The sequence below is a fragment of the Haematobia irritans genome, chromosome 3 (assembly GCF_050003625.1).
Source record: "Haematobia irritans isolate KBUSLIRL chromosome 3, ASM5000362v1, whole genome shotgun sequence".
NCBI classification, from domain to species: domain Eukaryota; kingdom Metazoa; phylum Arthropoda; class Insecta; order Diptera; family Muscidae; genus Haematobia; species Haematobia irritans.
Genome location: NC_134399.1, coordinates 226,788,810 through 226,806,612, shown reverse-complemented (window position 1 = coordinate 226,806,612; position 17,803 = coordinate 226,788,810). Strand labels below are relative to the sequence as shown.

The window sequence follows — 17,803 nt, the reverse complement described above, 5'->3', positions numbered from 1 at the left end:
ATTTCAACAATTTGTTGTTTTTAACAATTTTAATTGGTTGCACTTGTAATGTTTCTGGAAACTTTTTCTTGTCGATAAGCCACTCATTTTTCATTGGTCAGCTTCTTAATGTTTGCAAGAATGTAGCATCCAAAGATTTTAGTTTTCTGCAAAGAGATTTAAATTTAGTGACTTCTCTAAAGTGTTGATTTAATTTTTCATATTGACGTACCAATTATTATAAACTATTTGAAGCAGTTCCAGTTAATTGTCCACCATTTTTTCATCGGTCAGCTTTTTAATGTTTTAAAGAACGTAGAATCCATAATTTTAGTTTTCTGCAAAGAGATATACATTTAGTGACTTCCTTATTTTATTTCATTTTTTATTTTCACTTACATATTTTTATAAACTATTTGGTTATTTGTCTAAAATTTTCTATTTTGTTTTTATTTCTTGCAATTTACCACGAACTTCGTTGCACAAATAAGTATTGAAAACCACATGGTTTTTTCGTTGCATTTTAGGGTAGTTTTTTATCACAATGGACTGAATAGTCTAAGTGAGCCTGAATCTTAATCGGGCTGCCACTTTAACCTAACCTAACCTAGGGTAGTTTTTTTGTCAAAGATTTCGTCAACATTTTGGCAAATTGGAAGTAGTTCGCAAATAATTTGAAGATGTATTGAAGATGAGCTATTTCAAGTCAAGTAGAATTTATGTTGAAAATTATATTTACCCTCAAATTTAAAAGTTGTTGCATTTGAAAAACGCTCATCCTGTGTTTATTGGGTAGATATTCATAAAATATTGTTTTAATTATGTTAGGATAGCTCCTAAGTTGACATTTTTATTTGTTTTAGCCAAAATAAAACATCTTTTAGAGTAATCGAGCTTCAAAAATAGCAGGAAATGTTTGCTATTTCAGCAAACAGTGACTGCTGTCCCTTTTTCAGCAGACTTTCTGCTGTTTTAGCAGACTTTTCTGCTGTCCCTACTAACAAATTTCTTTGGGTGTTGATTTAATTTTTCACTTAAGGTGGGTATTAAGTTCGAGTTTAGCCGCTAAAAACGTCAGTTTTTCACGATTACTTTTCTTTAATAATCCATTTTAAGGAATACAAACATTGTGAGCATTTGCTTTGGGCTTTTCCCCGTCAAGTTATAATAAAATTTGCAACAAATATGTATAATTTCATGCATTTTTCTTACTGATTTAGTTTTCACTTTAGCGATTTTAGCGGCTAAACTCGAACTTAATACTCACCTTTACCTATTTTTATAAACAATTTGGTTATTTGTCTAAACTTTTCCATTTTTCTATTTCTTGCAATTGACCACGAACTTCGCTGCACAATTAATTATTGAAAACCACATTGTTTTTTCGTTGCATTTCAGAGTAGTGTTTTGTCAAAGTTTTCTCATATTATCTTCAACACCTTTTCAAAGATTTCGTCAACATTTTAGCAAATTGGAAGTAATTCGCAAATAATTTGAAGATGTATTGAAGATGAGCTATTTCAAGTCAAGTTGAATTTATGTTGAAAATTATATTTACCCACAAACTGAAAAGTTGTTGCATTTGAAAAACGCTCATCCTGTGTTTATTCCCAATAAACACAAACGTTTGAAAAATACTAAAATTCAATAATTTTTCAAACATTTTTTCAAAGGATTAGGGTAATATTCAAGTTGAGAAATTGTTGAGAAAATCGTGTTCTCAACAAAAAACAGACATTACCCTCAACAGTAAAATTCAACACAATAGCAATAATTTCTCAATTGTAATCCTCAAATTGAAATGCATCGCTACTCAATAATTTCTCAAACAGTTTTCAATGTGAGAAAAATAAAAAATTACCATTGTTGCGAATACTTTCAAACCACAATTTGTATGAAAGTCAATCCTAGTTCTAACTGAAAGTCAATACTAAATTTCTAGGGATTTTGTAAATTTTATTATTTTTTTCGTTAACAAATATAATAATCTTAAAAATAACATTAATAATATATAAAAATAATATAATACCAATCAAAATGTAGTTATCTTATTAAACGTATTAATAAATAAAACTATGAATACAACTTTAAATATCTTAAACATTTTTACATGTATAATTCCATTTCCTCCATAATGTTGGTGTCATTAATATGCTGGCAATTTGAAATAATTACTATCGAGGAACTTGCTGGCTTGTGTGTTAGAATAGATTCCAGCAAGAGGAAATCACAAAATATCAAACTGATGACGGGATGTAAATTGATGTAATGCACATTTTCATCCAGAAGTTCTTGATATAGGAATTGTTGCACTGTGGTTTAATTGATTGCACTTTGTAAGTTTTCTGAAAACTTTTCTTTGTTGTTCCCTTCATCGGTTTTTCATCGGCCAACATCTTCCAAGAATATACCATCCAATGATTTTAGTTTTCTGCAAAACAATCGAGTTTTGTGATTTCCATTATGTTTTCATTTCACTTTTTATTTTGACTTACCAATTTGTATTTCTTCCAATTGACCACGTACTTCGTGATTTCCTCAAGAACGTTGGTGTTACAAAATTGTTGTTATTAAAATACTGGCAATTTTCAGGAACTTGATGACCAGATAATTGGAATAAATTTACAGCAATTTCAATTCACAAAATAACAAATTAAAGCAATGATGCACATTTTCATCCAGAAGTTCTTGATATAGGAATTGTTGCACTTTGTTTTAATTGGTTGCACTTTGTAAGTTTTCTGAAAACTTTTCTTTGTTGTTTCCTTCATCGGTTTTTCATCGGCCAACATCTTCCAAGAATATACCATTCAATGATTTTAGTTTTCTGCAAAACAATCGAGTTTTGTGATTTCCATTATGTTTTCATTTCACTTTTTATTTTGACTTACCAATTTGTATTTCTTCCAATTGACCACGTACTTCGTGATTTCCTCAAGAACGTTGGTGTTACAAAATTGTTGTTATTAAAATACTGGCAATTTTCAGGAACTTGATGTCCAGATAATTGGAATAAATTTCCAACAATTTCAATTCACAAAATAACAAATTAAACCGATGATGCGATATAAATTAAACTATATCACATCGATAGTTTAATTTATATCGCATCATCGGTTTAATTTTTATTTTGTGAATTGCGAATTATCATCCAGTAGTTGTTGATATGGAAAAGCATAAATACCAAGTTTTTTTGGTTGCACTTTGATTTATGGAAACTTTCTCTTCTCGATAAGCCACTACCATTTTTCATCGGCCAGCCTCTTAATGTGTCCAAGAATCAGCATCCAAATATTTTAGTTGTCTGCAAAGAGGTTTGAGTTTAGTGACTTCCTTAAAGTTTTCATTTCGTGTTTTAGTTTTACTTACCAATTATTGTAAGCAATTTCAATTGATTATTAAAAAATTTCCACATTTTTTTATTTCTTCCACGAACTTTGTTGTCCAAAGTAGTATTGAAAACCATGTGGTTTTTTCGTTGCATTTCAGGGTAGTGTTTTGTCAAAGTTTTCTCCAATTATCTTCAACACATTTTCAAAGTTTTCGTCAACATTTTGCCAAATTGGTTGTAATTCGCAGACAATTTGAAGATGAGCTTTTTCAAGTCAAGTTGAATTTATATTGAAAATGATATTTACCCTCAAACTGAAGAGGTGTTGCATTTGAAAAACGCTCATCCTGTGTTTATTGGGTTGGGTCGTCAACAATGCGTTTCACATTTATGCATATATTTAAGGGTGGACTAACATTGTAGTCGATCCGGCAACACTGTTTAGTATTTGGCATATGTCAAAGAAGCATCGTTTGTTTTGTTTGCAATTTTTTGTGATGAAATAAGGAAAACATTCGAGAAATATTGTTAAATTGTTCGAACAGAATGGCCATAGAAAGTAAAATCGCTCACCCAGAAAAATCCCATACTGATGAGGACGTTAAGATGGATTCAAAAGAAACAAAGAATGTAGAAGAAGTATGTATGAAATATTTTTGCTCATCCAGACGGCAACGTATATTTGCTATAGCTATACACAAGAATAGTTTAAGAAAATGTATGTTAAATAACTAGATTTTAACAATACTTATTGTATTTTCACCAGGAAGTACCACAAGACAGGGATCATGGTGATAAATCTTCGGAAGCTACCGGCAATATCAATAGTAGTACGACACAAGTACCAATGGAACAAGAGATGCAAATAAATACCGGTGATGTTTATATGATAAAACGAGCTGACGGAAATAGCCACCCGGCCCAAATAATACAATCGCGTGAAACAGAGCCCGGATCCAACGTAAAAGCCGAATACTACGTGCACTACGTTGGCCTTAATCGGCGTTTGGACGAATGGGTTTCTAGGGACCGCATCACAGACGCTACTGAAGCAGATGGTAGTTCTACGGGTAATGGAGTCGATGTTGAATCTGGAGGAGGTGCTAAAACCATCAAACAATTGAGCAAAGAACAAATCGCCTCATTGGAGAACCCATCAGCCGCTGAGAATGGTGACCGGAAGCTAACACGAAACCAGAAAAGACGCCACGACGAAATAAACCATGTGCAGAAGACTTATGCCGAAATGGATCCGACCACTGCAGCTCTGGAGAAAGAGCATGAAGCCATAACCAAGGTTAAATATATTGACAAGCTGCGAATAGGGCGCTTTGAAATAGACACTTGGTACTTCAGCCCATATCCAGATGAATATGGTAAAGTGGGAACATTATATGTTTGCGAGTACTGCCTAAAGTACATGCGATTTCAAAAGACATACCGCTATCACGCCTCCGAATGCACCCAGCGTCAACCCCCGGGCAATGAGATATATAGAAAGGGCACAATATCCATTTTCGAAATTGATGGAAAAGATCATAAATTATATTGCCAGCTACTGTGTCTAATGGCAAAGTTGTTTTTGGACCACAAAACTTTGTACTACGATGTGGAACCTTTCTACTTTTATGTATTGTGCGAGATTGACAAAAAAGGTGCACATATTGTTGGCTACTTTTCGAAAGAGAAAGAATCACCAGAAAATAATAATGTGGCCTGCATTCTCATTCTTCCCCCTTACCAACGCAAAGGTTACGGGAAATTATTGATAGCTTTCAGCTATGAGTTGTCCAGGCGAGAAGGTGTAGTTGGGAGCCCTGAAAAGCCTTTATCAGATCTAGGTCGTTTAAGCTATCGTAGTTATTGGGCGTATACGTTGCTTGAACTAATGAAAGATTGTCGAACTACAACACAAAGTATTAAGGAATTAAGTGAACTTAGTGGGATTACCCACGATGACATTATCTACACATTGCAGTCGATGAAAATGGTTAAATACTGGAAGGGCCAGCATGTGATCTGTGTCACCCCCAAGACTATTACGGAACATCTACAACTTCCACAATTCAAAAAACCTAAACTTACCGTGGATCCTGCATATTTGCGTTGGGTACCGCCAAAACGAAACATAAGTGGAAAATTTAGCAAAAAAATGTGAATGTTTCATTACAAAAATCTGTCTCATAACTTAGTTTTTAGGTTTTTCTATGTATGTTACATAAAAGATTTGCAAATTTATTAGCTATATGATACATATATGTAAGCACAATCGCACATTCTATTTTGTGTAAGTTTATTCTCAGTATAGTAAACAAAGAATCCAATTCCAGTAATAAATTGTTTCTATTTCTGGGTACTAAAATGATGATTTTTTTTTAAATTTTTGACCATAATTTTGTAATCACAGACTTTCTACTAGTATGTCGGCATTTTGTTGAAAATGTTTGTTGCTGTGCTAACTAAACAATATATTAAAAATATGTATTTTCTAAAAAAAAATCTGAATATTTGTCAAACTAAGACATAACAGCAAACATTTCGCATTTCGGAATATACAAAACAAATGTTTTTTGGTCTTGATCACCTTTTTTGGTAACATTTTAAATGCTATACATTTTACGAATTGTTTTCGCTAGCCGGTACAAAAGTACAAAATATAACAAAGTACAAAAATATAACACTAGACACCGACTACTGATTTTAGCAGTCTTTTTTTCTATAATAATGCTACATTTGGGAGTACTTTTCCAGTTTCACAGCATAGTGCTTTTAATCCGATATGGGTACAGCCTAAAAGTATGCAAATATCTCAATGTCATTGTGAATTGACTTGAGACGTCTATACATTTCTTGGTCTATGTTCTCTGCATCAGTCTTTTTAATACTGCCGGTAGCTTCCGCCTAGATTTTTCGATTCCAAGTCCTGAATTTAACGTCGAATTAACAATATTGTTAAGTTTATCAAATTTGGTTGAAATCGTTCAGATTTAGATAAATTCCCGAAAAAAACCCAAATGTATGGAAATTCCTCGCAAATCCCCAAGTCCCAAACTGAAAATTTTAGTCCCCATCCACGAACAAATATCCATGATTTGGAGGAAAATCCCCAATACTGGCAACATTGCTCAGATTTACATGTATCTTCAAAACTCTAGCAAATTGGGTTAGGAACACGGTTGTCACAGTTAGTAGAATTCTACCAGAAAGTGCCGATTTTTTACTGTCTGGTAGATTGGTAGAATCCTTGATGTTTTGGTAAATTTTGCTAACTATACCAAATAAAGGTACTTCACAAATTTTCTATAGAAATAAAAGTTTGAAAAAATTTTCTATAGAAATAAAATTTTGACAAAATTTTCTATAGAAATAAAATTTTGACAAAATTTTCTATAGAAATAAAATTTTGACAAAATTTTCTATAGAAATTAAATTTTGAAAACATTTTCTATAGAAATAAAATTTTGACAAAAATTTCTATAGAAATTAAATTTTGAAAACATTTTCTATAGAAATAAAATTTTGACAAAATTTTCTATAGAAATTAAATTTTGAAAACATTTTCTATAGAAATAAAATTTTGACAAAAGTTTCTATTTGTTCCCAGCAAAAAAATTTGGAAGTTCTTCCAAAGGCACAACTTTAAAAGCACTTCAAGAAGATGCGCTCCCAATGATGTTCTTTATTTTAACTACCCAGGAAGTTGTTTTAATTCAATTTTTTATAACTTTGTTTTTTCATAGTTTTAATGGGTAATTTTAACTTTTTTGTTTCAAATAGGTTAAAAACAGATTAAGAATTCAAAAAATGGTATAAATCATTTAAATTTTGTCGAAAAAAAGTGCTAAATCCAATCTGAAAAAATTGTGAATTTTTGAAAATATTTGAGGTCAAACGCTTCCGACAAGCGTTAGAATCCATTAAAAATTATAACAAATTATAAAAATGATTTATTTGACAAAATATTACAGAATTTTTTTAATTTACATCCAAAACATTGAATTCGGATCACTCCTAAAGAAGTGATGCAAATTCAGTGCAACGGCTGTTGAAATGGAGGACTTCCGTCCTATGACAAGCCCAAGTTAAATTCATCGCTTCTGCTTCAATTTTGCACCACTTCCGGATCCAAAAAGAACATTTTCATTACTTTTTTGGCGACGCTTTTTTTGCTGGGTTGTTTTGATCTCAGCTTTAAAACCATTGTGTTGACTAAACTACAATAGTAGCTTAACCAACAGAGGAAAAGAATGTTTGTCAAATTTATTTGGGCAAAGCCCTATAGACTGCAAGATGATTGGATGGACGCACGTTTCGGAATTACCACATTCCTCATCAGCATCCTCTACTTGCAACAAAACTATCAACCAATTATCAGAATAAATTCAGGCAGTTCGCTAAGCCCAAAGTGAACCACACTTGAACCTTCCGAAAAAAGGTTTATGATAGCCGGCTTATGCCGAAATAAATTCATACAAACATCTCTCTTTTCCTTTTCAAATCGATGATTTGATGGTGGCAAAGGAAAAGAGAGATGTTTGTATGAATTTATTTCGGCATAAGCCGGCTATCATAAACCTTTTTTCGGAAGGTTCAAGTGTGGTTCACTTTGGGTTTAGTGAACTGCCTGTATTTATTCTGATGTTGATAGTTTTGCTGCAAGTAGAGGATGCTGATGATGAATGTTGTAATTCCGAAACGTGCGTCCATCCAACCATCTTGCAGTCTATAGGGCTTTGCCCAAATAAATTTGACAAACATTCTTTTCCTCTGTTGGTTAAGCTACTATTGTAGTTTAGTCAACACAATGGTTTTAAAGCTGAGATCAAAACAACAAATATGATTACAGTACAAACACACAAAAATTTTTTTTTCTGATTCAATCACGAAATTAATTGATCCAATTAATTTTTTAATTGAAATGTCTTCAATCACGAAAATGATAGTATCAATCACAGTTTTAATTGGGCATAGAAAAAATTCTTGATTAAAAAATTAATTGATTTCATTACCAAATTTCAATTAATTTTTTAATTGATTCAATTAAAAATTTAATTGATATTGATTGCCAAACTCAATTAATTTAGTAATTAAAAAAGGTAACTATTTTCAATTACATTCTGAATTGGCTTAGAAATTTTATTTGGACTAAAAATTTTAAAATTTTCAATCATTGGCTTAATTAACTTAATGTTTCTATCTTGATTAAAAAGTTAATTGTACCAATTAATTTATTAATTGAACAAAATTTCAACTTCAATTAACTTTTTAATTGGAAATATTTTGGTGATATTTTTTTTCTGTGAACCAACAATAAAAAGCAAAACACGAATGAAAATAGAAATAAAATTTTGACAACATTTTCTATAGAAATAAAATTTTTACAAAATTATCTATAGAAATAAAATTTTGACAAAAAATTTGATAAAATTTTCTACAGAAATAAAATGTTGAAAAAATATTGAAAAAATTTCTATAGAAATAAAATTTTGATAAAATTTTCTATAAAAATAAAATTTCTTCAAAATTTTCTAAAAAATTAAAATTTTGACAAAATTTTCTATAAAAATAAAATTTTGACAAAATAGGATTATTTTTCTTTTTGGTAAAATTTTCTCCAAATTTTGGTAGATTATTTTAGATTCAAGTGGCATCCGTGGTTAGGAAGCTCTGCTCTATACACGGATGAAAAAGACTGTTTTTCATATGTTTGGCTATAAACATTATATGTTTGGAACACAAATTTTTAAACACAATATTTTTGAGTGCAAGCATATAATGTTCATAAACTAGCATAACATGTTTGGGACATATATGTTAATATGTTAGAACATATTATGTTTGGGACATAAAATGTTTGTAAATATAATATGCTTGGATGCAAACATATATTAATTTAGAAATAGCCTATAAACATATATGTGTTTAGTAGCTTGGAGCGCTATTTAACAGGGAGCGATATTGAATTAAGTTGGTGGTTGTTGCTTGTTATTACAAAATTAACATTTTATTTTTCCTTGGGCAATTGATCAGCTACTTCTTTGATCCTTACAAACTGTGTGGTCCGCTGTTCGAATCCCCGTCCGGCAAAAGGTAAAAAAAAAAAGGTATATGTTACAGAAGCGATTTTTTGTGAGCGTGTACCATCTCAGACCTATCTATTGGAATATCTCAAGTTCAAACACAATTCTTCATTTTTAATATTTTTATTTGACAGTTATTAAGTTTTGGCACTTTATTGCATTCGATAACCACTACGAACGATAGTAATGTTATTAATTTATATGTAAAGAGAAAATTAATGTTAATTAACAAGATTGCGTGTGTGTTTAGTACACATATACCAAACTACAATTTTAGTGTACTACTAGAATTTTAGTATACATAGACGAATAATATTTATTATTATGTTTTTGTTGTAGTTAATAGGTATTAAAAATTATAAAATTTATTATTCTTTGTTTTTTCAATCTACCTACACAAAATATTAAAATAATTAAAAGTTTTATTTCTGTTTTTTTTTTTTAATTCACTCTAAAACAATATTATTAATTAAGTGTAAATGGATGCATTTAAATGATATGTAATTGCATAAAATCTTATTTAATGTTACGTACACTTTTATATTCAAATTTTACTTTTAACGGAAAATTATGGAAGTGTGCAAGTGTATGAAAGATGTATCTGTTGCGTGTGGGTGTGTGTGTGTTTGTTTGTACGATGTGCAAAAATATAAATAACTAAGTATTAGTAAGTAATCATACATGCGTATATGTAAAATATTCTACAGATAACGTTAAGTTCTGGATTCCAATGTTGATGATTGATATGGCTTTGGATTTTTATTTGCTAACATGTCAAATGAAACTAAAGCCGATGGATGAGTGAATGGATTGACTGGTGACTGGATGGTGAATGGATGGATGGAGAGAGATTGATCTGGGCCCTTTCATCATTTGCGATAGTCCATATTGCGTACTTTGATAATGGTCGAACCGGATGGTGGTGTTCGTTTTGTTCGCAGGTACTCCTCATGCCTTATAATGCTAGCCGTATCCTTGTTGATCTCCACCGAACCACCACGAGAGTCTAGTGAGGATTTTGCTTGCAGGTGATAGTGACCAGGTGACCGATATTTGTAGTCGTCTTCAATGTATGATCCAGCCCTATAGGGTGGTGTGGCCTTTCTTTCCTCATAGTATTTGCGATTATTTGTGTAGCCCGTTTGGCGTTCGCCATAGTTATCGGACTCATCTTCATTCATGCCGATTTTGGTTAAATCCCGTTGGCTTCGACTTATCAAATTAACAATCGATGGACTTTTCAGGGGTGTCTGTTGCACAGTGTTCTCCTTTGAGCTAGAATAGAGATGGGGATTTGACTTGAAGGCATGGCTAGACTGAAGATTGCTACTGTTGTTGTTGTTGTAACCGTTGTAGTGATTTCCATTGAGCTTTTCCATGTAAATGGGACTAGGATCATTGCTTCCATTCATGGCATGGACACTGAAGCTTTTACTACGATTCAGAGATTTAGCATAGGTGCGAGCAGGTTTCAGTGGTCCTGTATTCTGGGTAATGGGTTGATAGGCGATCCGTTGTTCCAATTGTTGCTGTTGCTGACGCACCTTACTCTGCACTTTGCCCGTAACATTGGAACGATTAATGTTCATGGTCTGTGTCTCATATTGATGTACTGTAGGAGGCTGATCGTTGAGTTTTCGGGGCAATGTCTGTGTGCTGCGATATCCTTGATTTAAATTTGGCGTTGATCCACTAATACGATGATTACCCTTCTGATAGCGTCCCAGAGTATGAGCCGATGTTATGTTTTCCCTGTTGTTGTATTGCGATGATGTGGTTGTGACCATGCCATTGCGTTGTGTTTTCGCGTTCGGGTCCTGAATATTCTCTTTGCCATATAGGGTACTGGAGTAGGGATCTTCTCCCAAGTAGTATCGTTGCTTAGGACTTATAACTCTGTACGCATCACGATTATTCGAACTCACCGGATGGGAAGCGGTGGCATGAAGCAAAGCTCGCCTATCGACGCTAGCATTACTGTAAACACTATCACCTGTCTTGCTAGCCTGGTATTGAATTCGTTGATGGTGCGACTCCTCCTCGGAGTCATCATGGGACGTTGTGGTGTTGTGATTACCTCCAATATGGCCATCGATTACATTGTATTGCTGGTAGGTAGCAAGATTTCGTTGATTGGTGGCGGCTGTGGATACCGGTGGAGCAGGTGATTGATCCCTGGACTTTGATTTGGACTTCATTCGCATTTTGCGCTCCACACTAGCCGAACGCAGTTTGCCCACCAATTTACGCAAGGAATTTCCGATGACCTGGCCTACTTTGCTGGAACGATGTGAGGCTACGGTGGAGGTGGAAATCGTGGATGGTGTTGTTTGCGTAGTTTGTGTTAGCATATTGGGTCTCATGGTTTGATTGTGGTGGTGACCCGGTGCTGGGTGATGCTGAATCACAGCCGTTGGAGGAGGCGAGGGAGTGTTGCGAGCAAAGCGAGTCCTCTGATTTTGTTTCCTCATTAACGTGCTAGTTTCACGTGATGCCACCTGCTCACTCATGTTCGAGTTAGAATACAGTTGATGTGGATACGATTTTGAACGTACATTATGGTAATCCTCACGAGGCGAAGAAGATCGACTACGTGGTGGTGGGGAGTAGTCCGGTGGTGGCAATGATACCTCCATTGTGGTTTTAATGTCAGATGTGCCAACATCGTTTTGGCGCAGTTTCTTTTCACCATTGCGTCGCCTCTGTGGCACGGCCGGTCTCTCAAGGGTTGCCACCATTTCCCTTTGTGGTGGAGTTTTGTCCGATCTCAGAGAATTGTAACGATTATTCTCCACAAAAGTCCGTTCATAACTCTTGGCTCTCTCCTCCACATAGGAATTTTTTCCAGGAGGCAAAGGAGAATCGGGTTCATCCATAACCTCGGCACGTGTGTAGCTACGTTTATCTTTGTCCTTCAGATTCAAACCATAGTGGAGATCTGTGCGGGATCCACTAATATAACGATCATCGTCGTAGGTCGGAGCAGTAAGTTTGTCAGCTTCCGTGTCGAGATGATCTCGAGAGTTTTGCCTAGACCTAGCTAGGAACTGTGATGACAGACTTTGTCTCTTCTGTTGTAGGATATCTTCACGGCTAACATAACTATCGCTAGGATTAGATTTCACATATGGCGGCTTTGTATCGGAATTCAAGTTATCCTTTGAGGTATAGACAGCACTGGTCTTTCTCAATTGATTGCGTTCAATGGAAGCATGGAGATCATCACGAAATGCCTTTGAGGCAAAATGATTGGCGGGAGTAGTTGGTGTTGTAGCCGAATCTTTGCGGTTATTCCAATTGGAAATACCCTGATAATATTTGGAGCCATTGGAGGTGACACCATTTACGCCACCAGCATTGCCATTCATTGCATCTACACTGCGTTTGACAACATAAGAGGAGGGCTTTTTATCTGAGGCAGCAGTATCGTAGGGAGGATTTGTAATACTGCTAGACTGCTGGTTCTGGTTTGACTTAATTGTCACATTGAAATAGGTTTTCTTGGTGGGTTCAATGACATCCACCTCTTCTTCCCGTGAATCATTAGAGGCCGTTGACTCACTGCCAAAATGTGATTCGAGCCATTTGATAGTTTCTCCTTTGCGGGTCTCCTCTTCTCGGTCAAAATCCAAAGGCCTTTTGGTAAGGGCATCTTTGCGATCCATCAATATGCCACCGGCTGCAATATAGTGGAGTGGATTGGTGTTTATATTTGGAGAGGGATTTGTGGGGTTTCATACTCACCTTTGGGGTGTTGCATTAAGGATTTGTTATAGGGTTTACGCATTTTTCGTATACGATCTGATAAACTATCCCAATCATCAGGACGTTCCAACATATCATCATTATCCATTTGCATGGTTTCGGCGGTGTATTTCATTTCAGTGCCTACTACTTTACCATCTTTGACCAGATCGACATGTTGTTCATCGCGTTGTTTGAAAAATCTCTGATTGGCTTCCTGCAAAAAACTCATTAGAAGTCGGTCTCTATGGTTAAGTGGTTAAGTTAATACTCACTACTGTCCTTATACGTTCCTGACTGCCAAGTGATTTATCGTCGCCGGACAATTCGTCGTCTACAATTATCTCATGCTCTGTGATTTTCTTTTGTTCCGTTATGATCTTGCCATCCTCTTGGGCCAGTGATCGTTTAACCACGTCCTCCGAGTCTATGGTTTTGAAGGATTTCGTTTTGTCTGCTATTAGACGAGGTCCAGTTGGTACCAATTGTTTTTGAAATTCTTCCGAGAGAAGTGCCTGTTCAACGTTCTCCACACCACTGGTAACAGCTTTTACAAAGGCCTGAAAAATGAAAAAAAAAAATCAAATATTTGAATTTATAACGGTATGTAATTCTCCCCCCTCTTCTTCAACTTCCTCCTACTCCTGACGTTCCATATTCTACTGTGTCTGATGGTGGTTGTTGTGTTGTAAACTCAAATCTAAAGGCAATTGAAAGGTGTTGCAGATTTCGCAGAAACCGAAAGCAAAGTAAGTGCATGTACTGCCATTACGTAAAGTGAAACACAAATGTTGGAGTTTGAATTTGAACAATTCACCACCGTTAGTACCTCATACGCCCGGCGTACTCCCTCCTTCTTCATTGTCAACATACCCGCCGTCGTCGTCGAATGTGGTCGCTGCCGTCAAACGTCTGTTTTGTTGTCGTCACTAACCAATCACTTTGGAAGCAAGGGCGTTATCTAGAGCACAGCAACAAAAACCACAATGCGTTACATTTTTGCAAAATTCGAAAATCCATCCATACATCATACTCTTACATACACACACACACACTCACATACATATACATATCACAATTTGGCATTTGGTAAAATGCAAGTAATTTGAAGACAATAAACGACTGCTGTATGATGTAGTTTTTTTGCCAGTTTTTTTAAATTTAATTTGAATATTTGAAGAGCTTCTACAAACGTTCCATCTTGAATGGGCTAAGTGTACTCCAAAATCTACTTAAAAATATTCCATTTGACCGTTATGACAAGGTGACAGTTAAGTTTTATAAATTCACAGCACAAGGGCATTGCTTATTGTTATAACACAAAATATGCAGGTTCAATATCTAGGCAAGCTATATGGCTACGTCTTGGGAACACTACTTTTCCCATCTCCATTGTTTGTTACATTGTGAAGGTGGGGTTTTCTTAAGTGTCCAACAAATTAGTAAATATTAGTAGGGCAAAAAATTAATTTCAGCTACAAAAATAGATTTTTTATTTCCAAGTTAATACACGCAAAAAAATAATTCTTTCCTCCCAAACGAAATTTTAGACAAACAAAATTCGTTTCTCATTTGCTTTTCGCTGTAAGGAAGCGTATTTGGAAGAAAAGTATATACTTTTTGTGATAAACGTTTATACTTTTCCAGGATGTAAAAACAATTTCATAAAGACAAACTCAAAAAAAAAAAAACATTGTTTTCTAGATAATTGCATTTTCCCTCACATCTTTCTCACATCCACAAGGTTTTTTAGTTCTTAACACCTTTTCCTGTAATACCAACAATGTAGAAGAAATTATACGATTTTATAAATTTTTTAAATTTTTTTACCTTTCGCCTGGACGGAGAATCGAACCGCGGACCATGCACTTTGTAAGCCAACACACTAACCACTGAGCTATGTACCTGTTATGGTCATCAATAGATCAATATCCATATAAGTTATATTTATATAGCATAGCTTGCGGCGCCCACGAACCGAATAAACAAAGTTTATTTAACAGAAACAAACATTTAGTTTGGCACCGTGGAGCAGTGGTTGATATGTCCGACTTGCATGCCAAGGGTCGTGGGTTCGATCCCTGTTTCGACCAAAGCTTTTTTTTTTTTTGGCTATTTTTGGCTATTGCCCAAACATTTATATGTTTGATCTCTTCCAATATATAATATGTTTGAAAGCATATTGGTCTAAACAATATATGTTTGGGCAGTCAATTTCCAAACATTTTGTATTTTTGCATCCAAATTCAATAATGTTGTCTTCCAAAAAACAATACGTTATTATGTGAACATATAATATGTTTGGAAGCATTTTGCACCCAAAAATATTATATGCTTAAACAAAATTCTCCCAAACAATATTCCCTACGGGAAATTGGTGCAAATTGTCACTGACGGACCTATCACAGGACTGGTACCGGTGATCCAGTTTGTTGCAGTTTTTAAATAGTCATAATTTAATGATTTCCATACTCGCTTGATATAAAAAGCTTATTGGATCTACACATTTAGTGAAGTAGAATTACCAGAATAACCTATTGTTCAATATATTTCAAAAGTTTTTCATTTCTGGTGCGATTCGGATAACCAAACTGAAACAGATTCCTAAGAGGTTGTCCGAGACTGGTTCATGAGGACCTGTCTATGGAGTGCTACTACTAAAATGTCCCAGGACGTGTCCTAAGGAACGAGTCCAAGACGTGTCCTAAAGTGTAAATTTACCCCGTCAATGACAAACCCATGTTAAAGTGACCGGTCCCTTCCATACGTCTTGACCAGAACTAGGACTGGTCCATGCACACCAGGGACTAGTCCTGTACCGGTCCTGTGGTTGATTCATTTCCCGTAGGGTTGTGCTCAAAATTTTATTTATTTATTTATATATTTACAATCATAATGAATTATGAAAATAAGCAGGTAATATAGGTGCTAACAACATAGGTTTTCGACCTGAATGCTCAAAATTTTGTTTCTGTCTAATTGTATATTCCCCGAAATCTTTCTCACTTCCACGAGATTTTTTAGTTCTTAGCACCTTTTTCTGTAATACAAACATTGTAGAAGAAATTATTCAATTTTATGATTTTTATTTTATTTTACCTTTTGCCGGACGGGGATTCGAACAGCGGACCACACAGTTTGTAAGGATCAAAGAATTAGCTGATCAATTGTCCAAGGAAAAATAAAATGTTAATTTTGTAATAACAAGCAACAACCACCAACTTATTTCAATATCGCTCCCTGTTAAATAGCGCTCCAAGCTACTAAACACATATATGTTTATAGGGTATTTCTAAATTAATATATGTTTGCATCCAAGCATATTATATTTACAAACATTTTATGTCCCAAACATAATATGTTCTAACATATTAACATATATGTCCCAAACATGTTATGCTAGTTTATGAACATTTTTCCCCAGACTGGGGATATTTTGTGTGGATGGCGACGAAATGTTCTAGCTGGAGTCTTTGGGGATTTGGTGGGGAATTTCCATACATTAGGGTATTTTCTTGTTCCTCTTTACTCCACGGTTTACGATAGGGTGCGAATGGAGCATTTGGAGTAGAAACGGACACAGGATTTAATTTTGGGGGCCCAGTCGCTAATTTATAATTTAGCTCATTTAGGATTTGGGCCTATATATCGCCAGTTTTCATTACTGATATGGGCAGTGCACAATTTTCGTGACACGTTGGCTTATTACATTAAAGAAACATCCTATAAGTGAAAAACTCCCAATTATATACTGAAAAAAATATTGTCGTGAGGCCAAAGATTTCATGTCCTTAAAATACGAATGCACATTTTGCTTAGCATAGAAGACGCATTTCTCCAATATAAAGTTTTTTTCCTTGTCCAAAAGTCGATAAAATTTTCAATGAAGTCGTATTGTCCTTGTAATTAAGTGATTTTACTTAAAAATGGGTATCATAACATGAAAGAAAAATTGTTTAGGGTAAGGTCAACTTGACTTTAATAATTCAGAAAAATTCTTTAAAAATTAATGAAATTGTCTTTAAACCTTTCACTATCGATGTCCACTTAAAAGGACATTCGAAAAAGACACCACATTCTATTTTCCCACTTAGTTTCGATTTATTTCTCGATGTTCTTTTAAAGTAGAGGCTTTAATCTAAATAAGCTATAAAAATATAGATTATCTCAATTAAATTAAAAATTATTTCTTTCAAATCAAAAATATTTCACTTCACTTTAAGGAAAACTTGGCATATTTAAAAGACATGCGGCTTTAATAGAGGAACGACAATTTGCAAAGATTCGTTTTCTTAATATAAATGACACAAAATTTTAAAGCAAAGATTGCGAATTTTTTTTAGTAAAAATACCTTTAGTTTTAAAAATAATGCCCTTAATATTGTGTTAATTACAAGTTCTAAAATGTAGGTAACTTAATCTTTCATATCAGCCCAATATTTTTTTTAGTGTAAGGTATATTTTTTATACCCACCACCCTCAAAAAAATCGCTTCTGTAACATATACTCCCAAACATATTTTGCTTCAAGCATATAAATTTTTGGATATTGCCCAAATATTTATATGTTTGATTTCTTCCAATATATAATATGTTTGAAACCATGTTGGTCTAAACAATATAATATGTTTGGGTAGTCTAAGTTCCAAACATTTTGTATTTTTCCATCC

The 17,803-nt window shown here is 34.2% G+C and overlaps 2 protein-coding genes and 1 long non-coding RNA gene across 9 annotated transcripts in view; 1 reads left to right on the top strand and 2 right to left on the bottom strand.

Annotated features, from left to right (window-relative positions):
- Nucleotides 1-1,914: 1,914 nt before the first annotated feature.
- LOC142227970 (uncharacterized) lies at nucleotides 1,915-3,668 on the bottom strand. Its single transcript, XR_012720023.1, has 4 exons — nucleotides 3,349-3,668; nucleotides 2,871-3,283; nucleotides 2,475-2,806; nucleotides 1,915-2,410 (listed from the first exon to the last, which is right to left on the bottom strand). It is a non-coding gene; the product is annotated as an uncharacterized LOC142227970 (long non-coding RNA).
- Nucleotides 3,669-3,769: 101 nt separating this feature from the next.
- mof (males absent on the first) lies at nucleotides 3,770-5,672 on the top strand. The gene is made up of 2 exons (XM_075298227.1): nucleotides 3,770-3,949; nucleotides 4,077-5,672. Exons 1-2 carry the CDS (start codon nucleotides 3,857-3,859, stop codon nucleotides 5,466-5,468), a joined length of 1,485 nt encoding a protein of 494 aa, XP_075154342.1. The 5' UTR covers nucleotides 3,770-3,856; the 3' UTR covers nucleotides 5,469-5,672.
- A 3,822-nt stretch (nucleotides 5,673-9,494) lies between these two features.
- chas (chascon) overlaps nucleotides 9,495-17,803 on the bottom strand; it is a 92,514-nt gene continuing 84,205 nt past the window's right edge. For all 7 annotated transcript variants that reach the window (XM_075298226.1, XM_075298220.1, XM_075298221.1 and 4 more), the window contains 3 exons: nucleotides 13,410-13,694; nucleotides 13,135-13,351; nucleotides 9,495-13,069 (listed from right to left, as the gene is read on the bottom strand). In XM_075298226.1, coding sequence (XP_075154341.1) covers nucleotides 10,260-13,069; nucleotides 13,135-13,351; nucleotides 13,410-13,694 — 3,312 coding nt within the window. In that variant the 3' untranslated portion in view covers nucleotides 9,495-10,259. The remainder of the gene's footprint in view (nucleotides 13,070-13,134; nucleotides 13,352-13,409; nucleotides 13,695-17,803) is intronic.

Excerpts from the sequence above, each read along its gene's own strand:
- mof (XM_075298227.1), top strand. The coding sequence starts at position 3,857 with ATGGCCATAGAAAGTAAAATCGCTCACCCAGAAAAATCCCATACTGAT. Across the intron at positions 3,950-4,076 it reads AAACAAAGAATGTAGAAGAA|GAAGTACCACAAGACAGGGA; the intron begins GTATGTATGAAA and ends TATTTTCACCAG.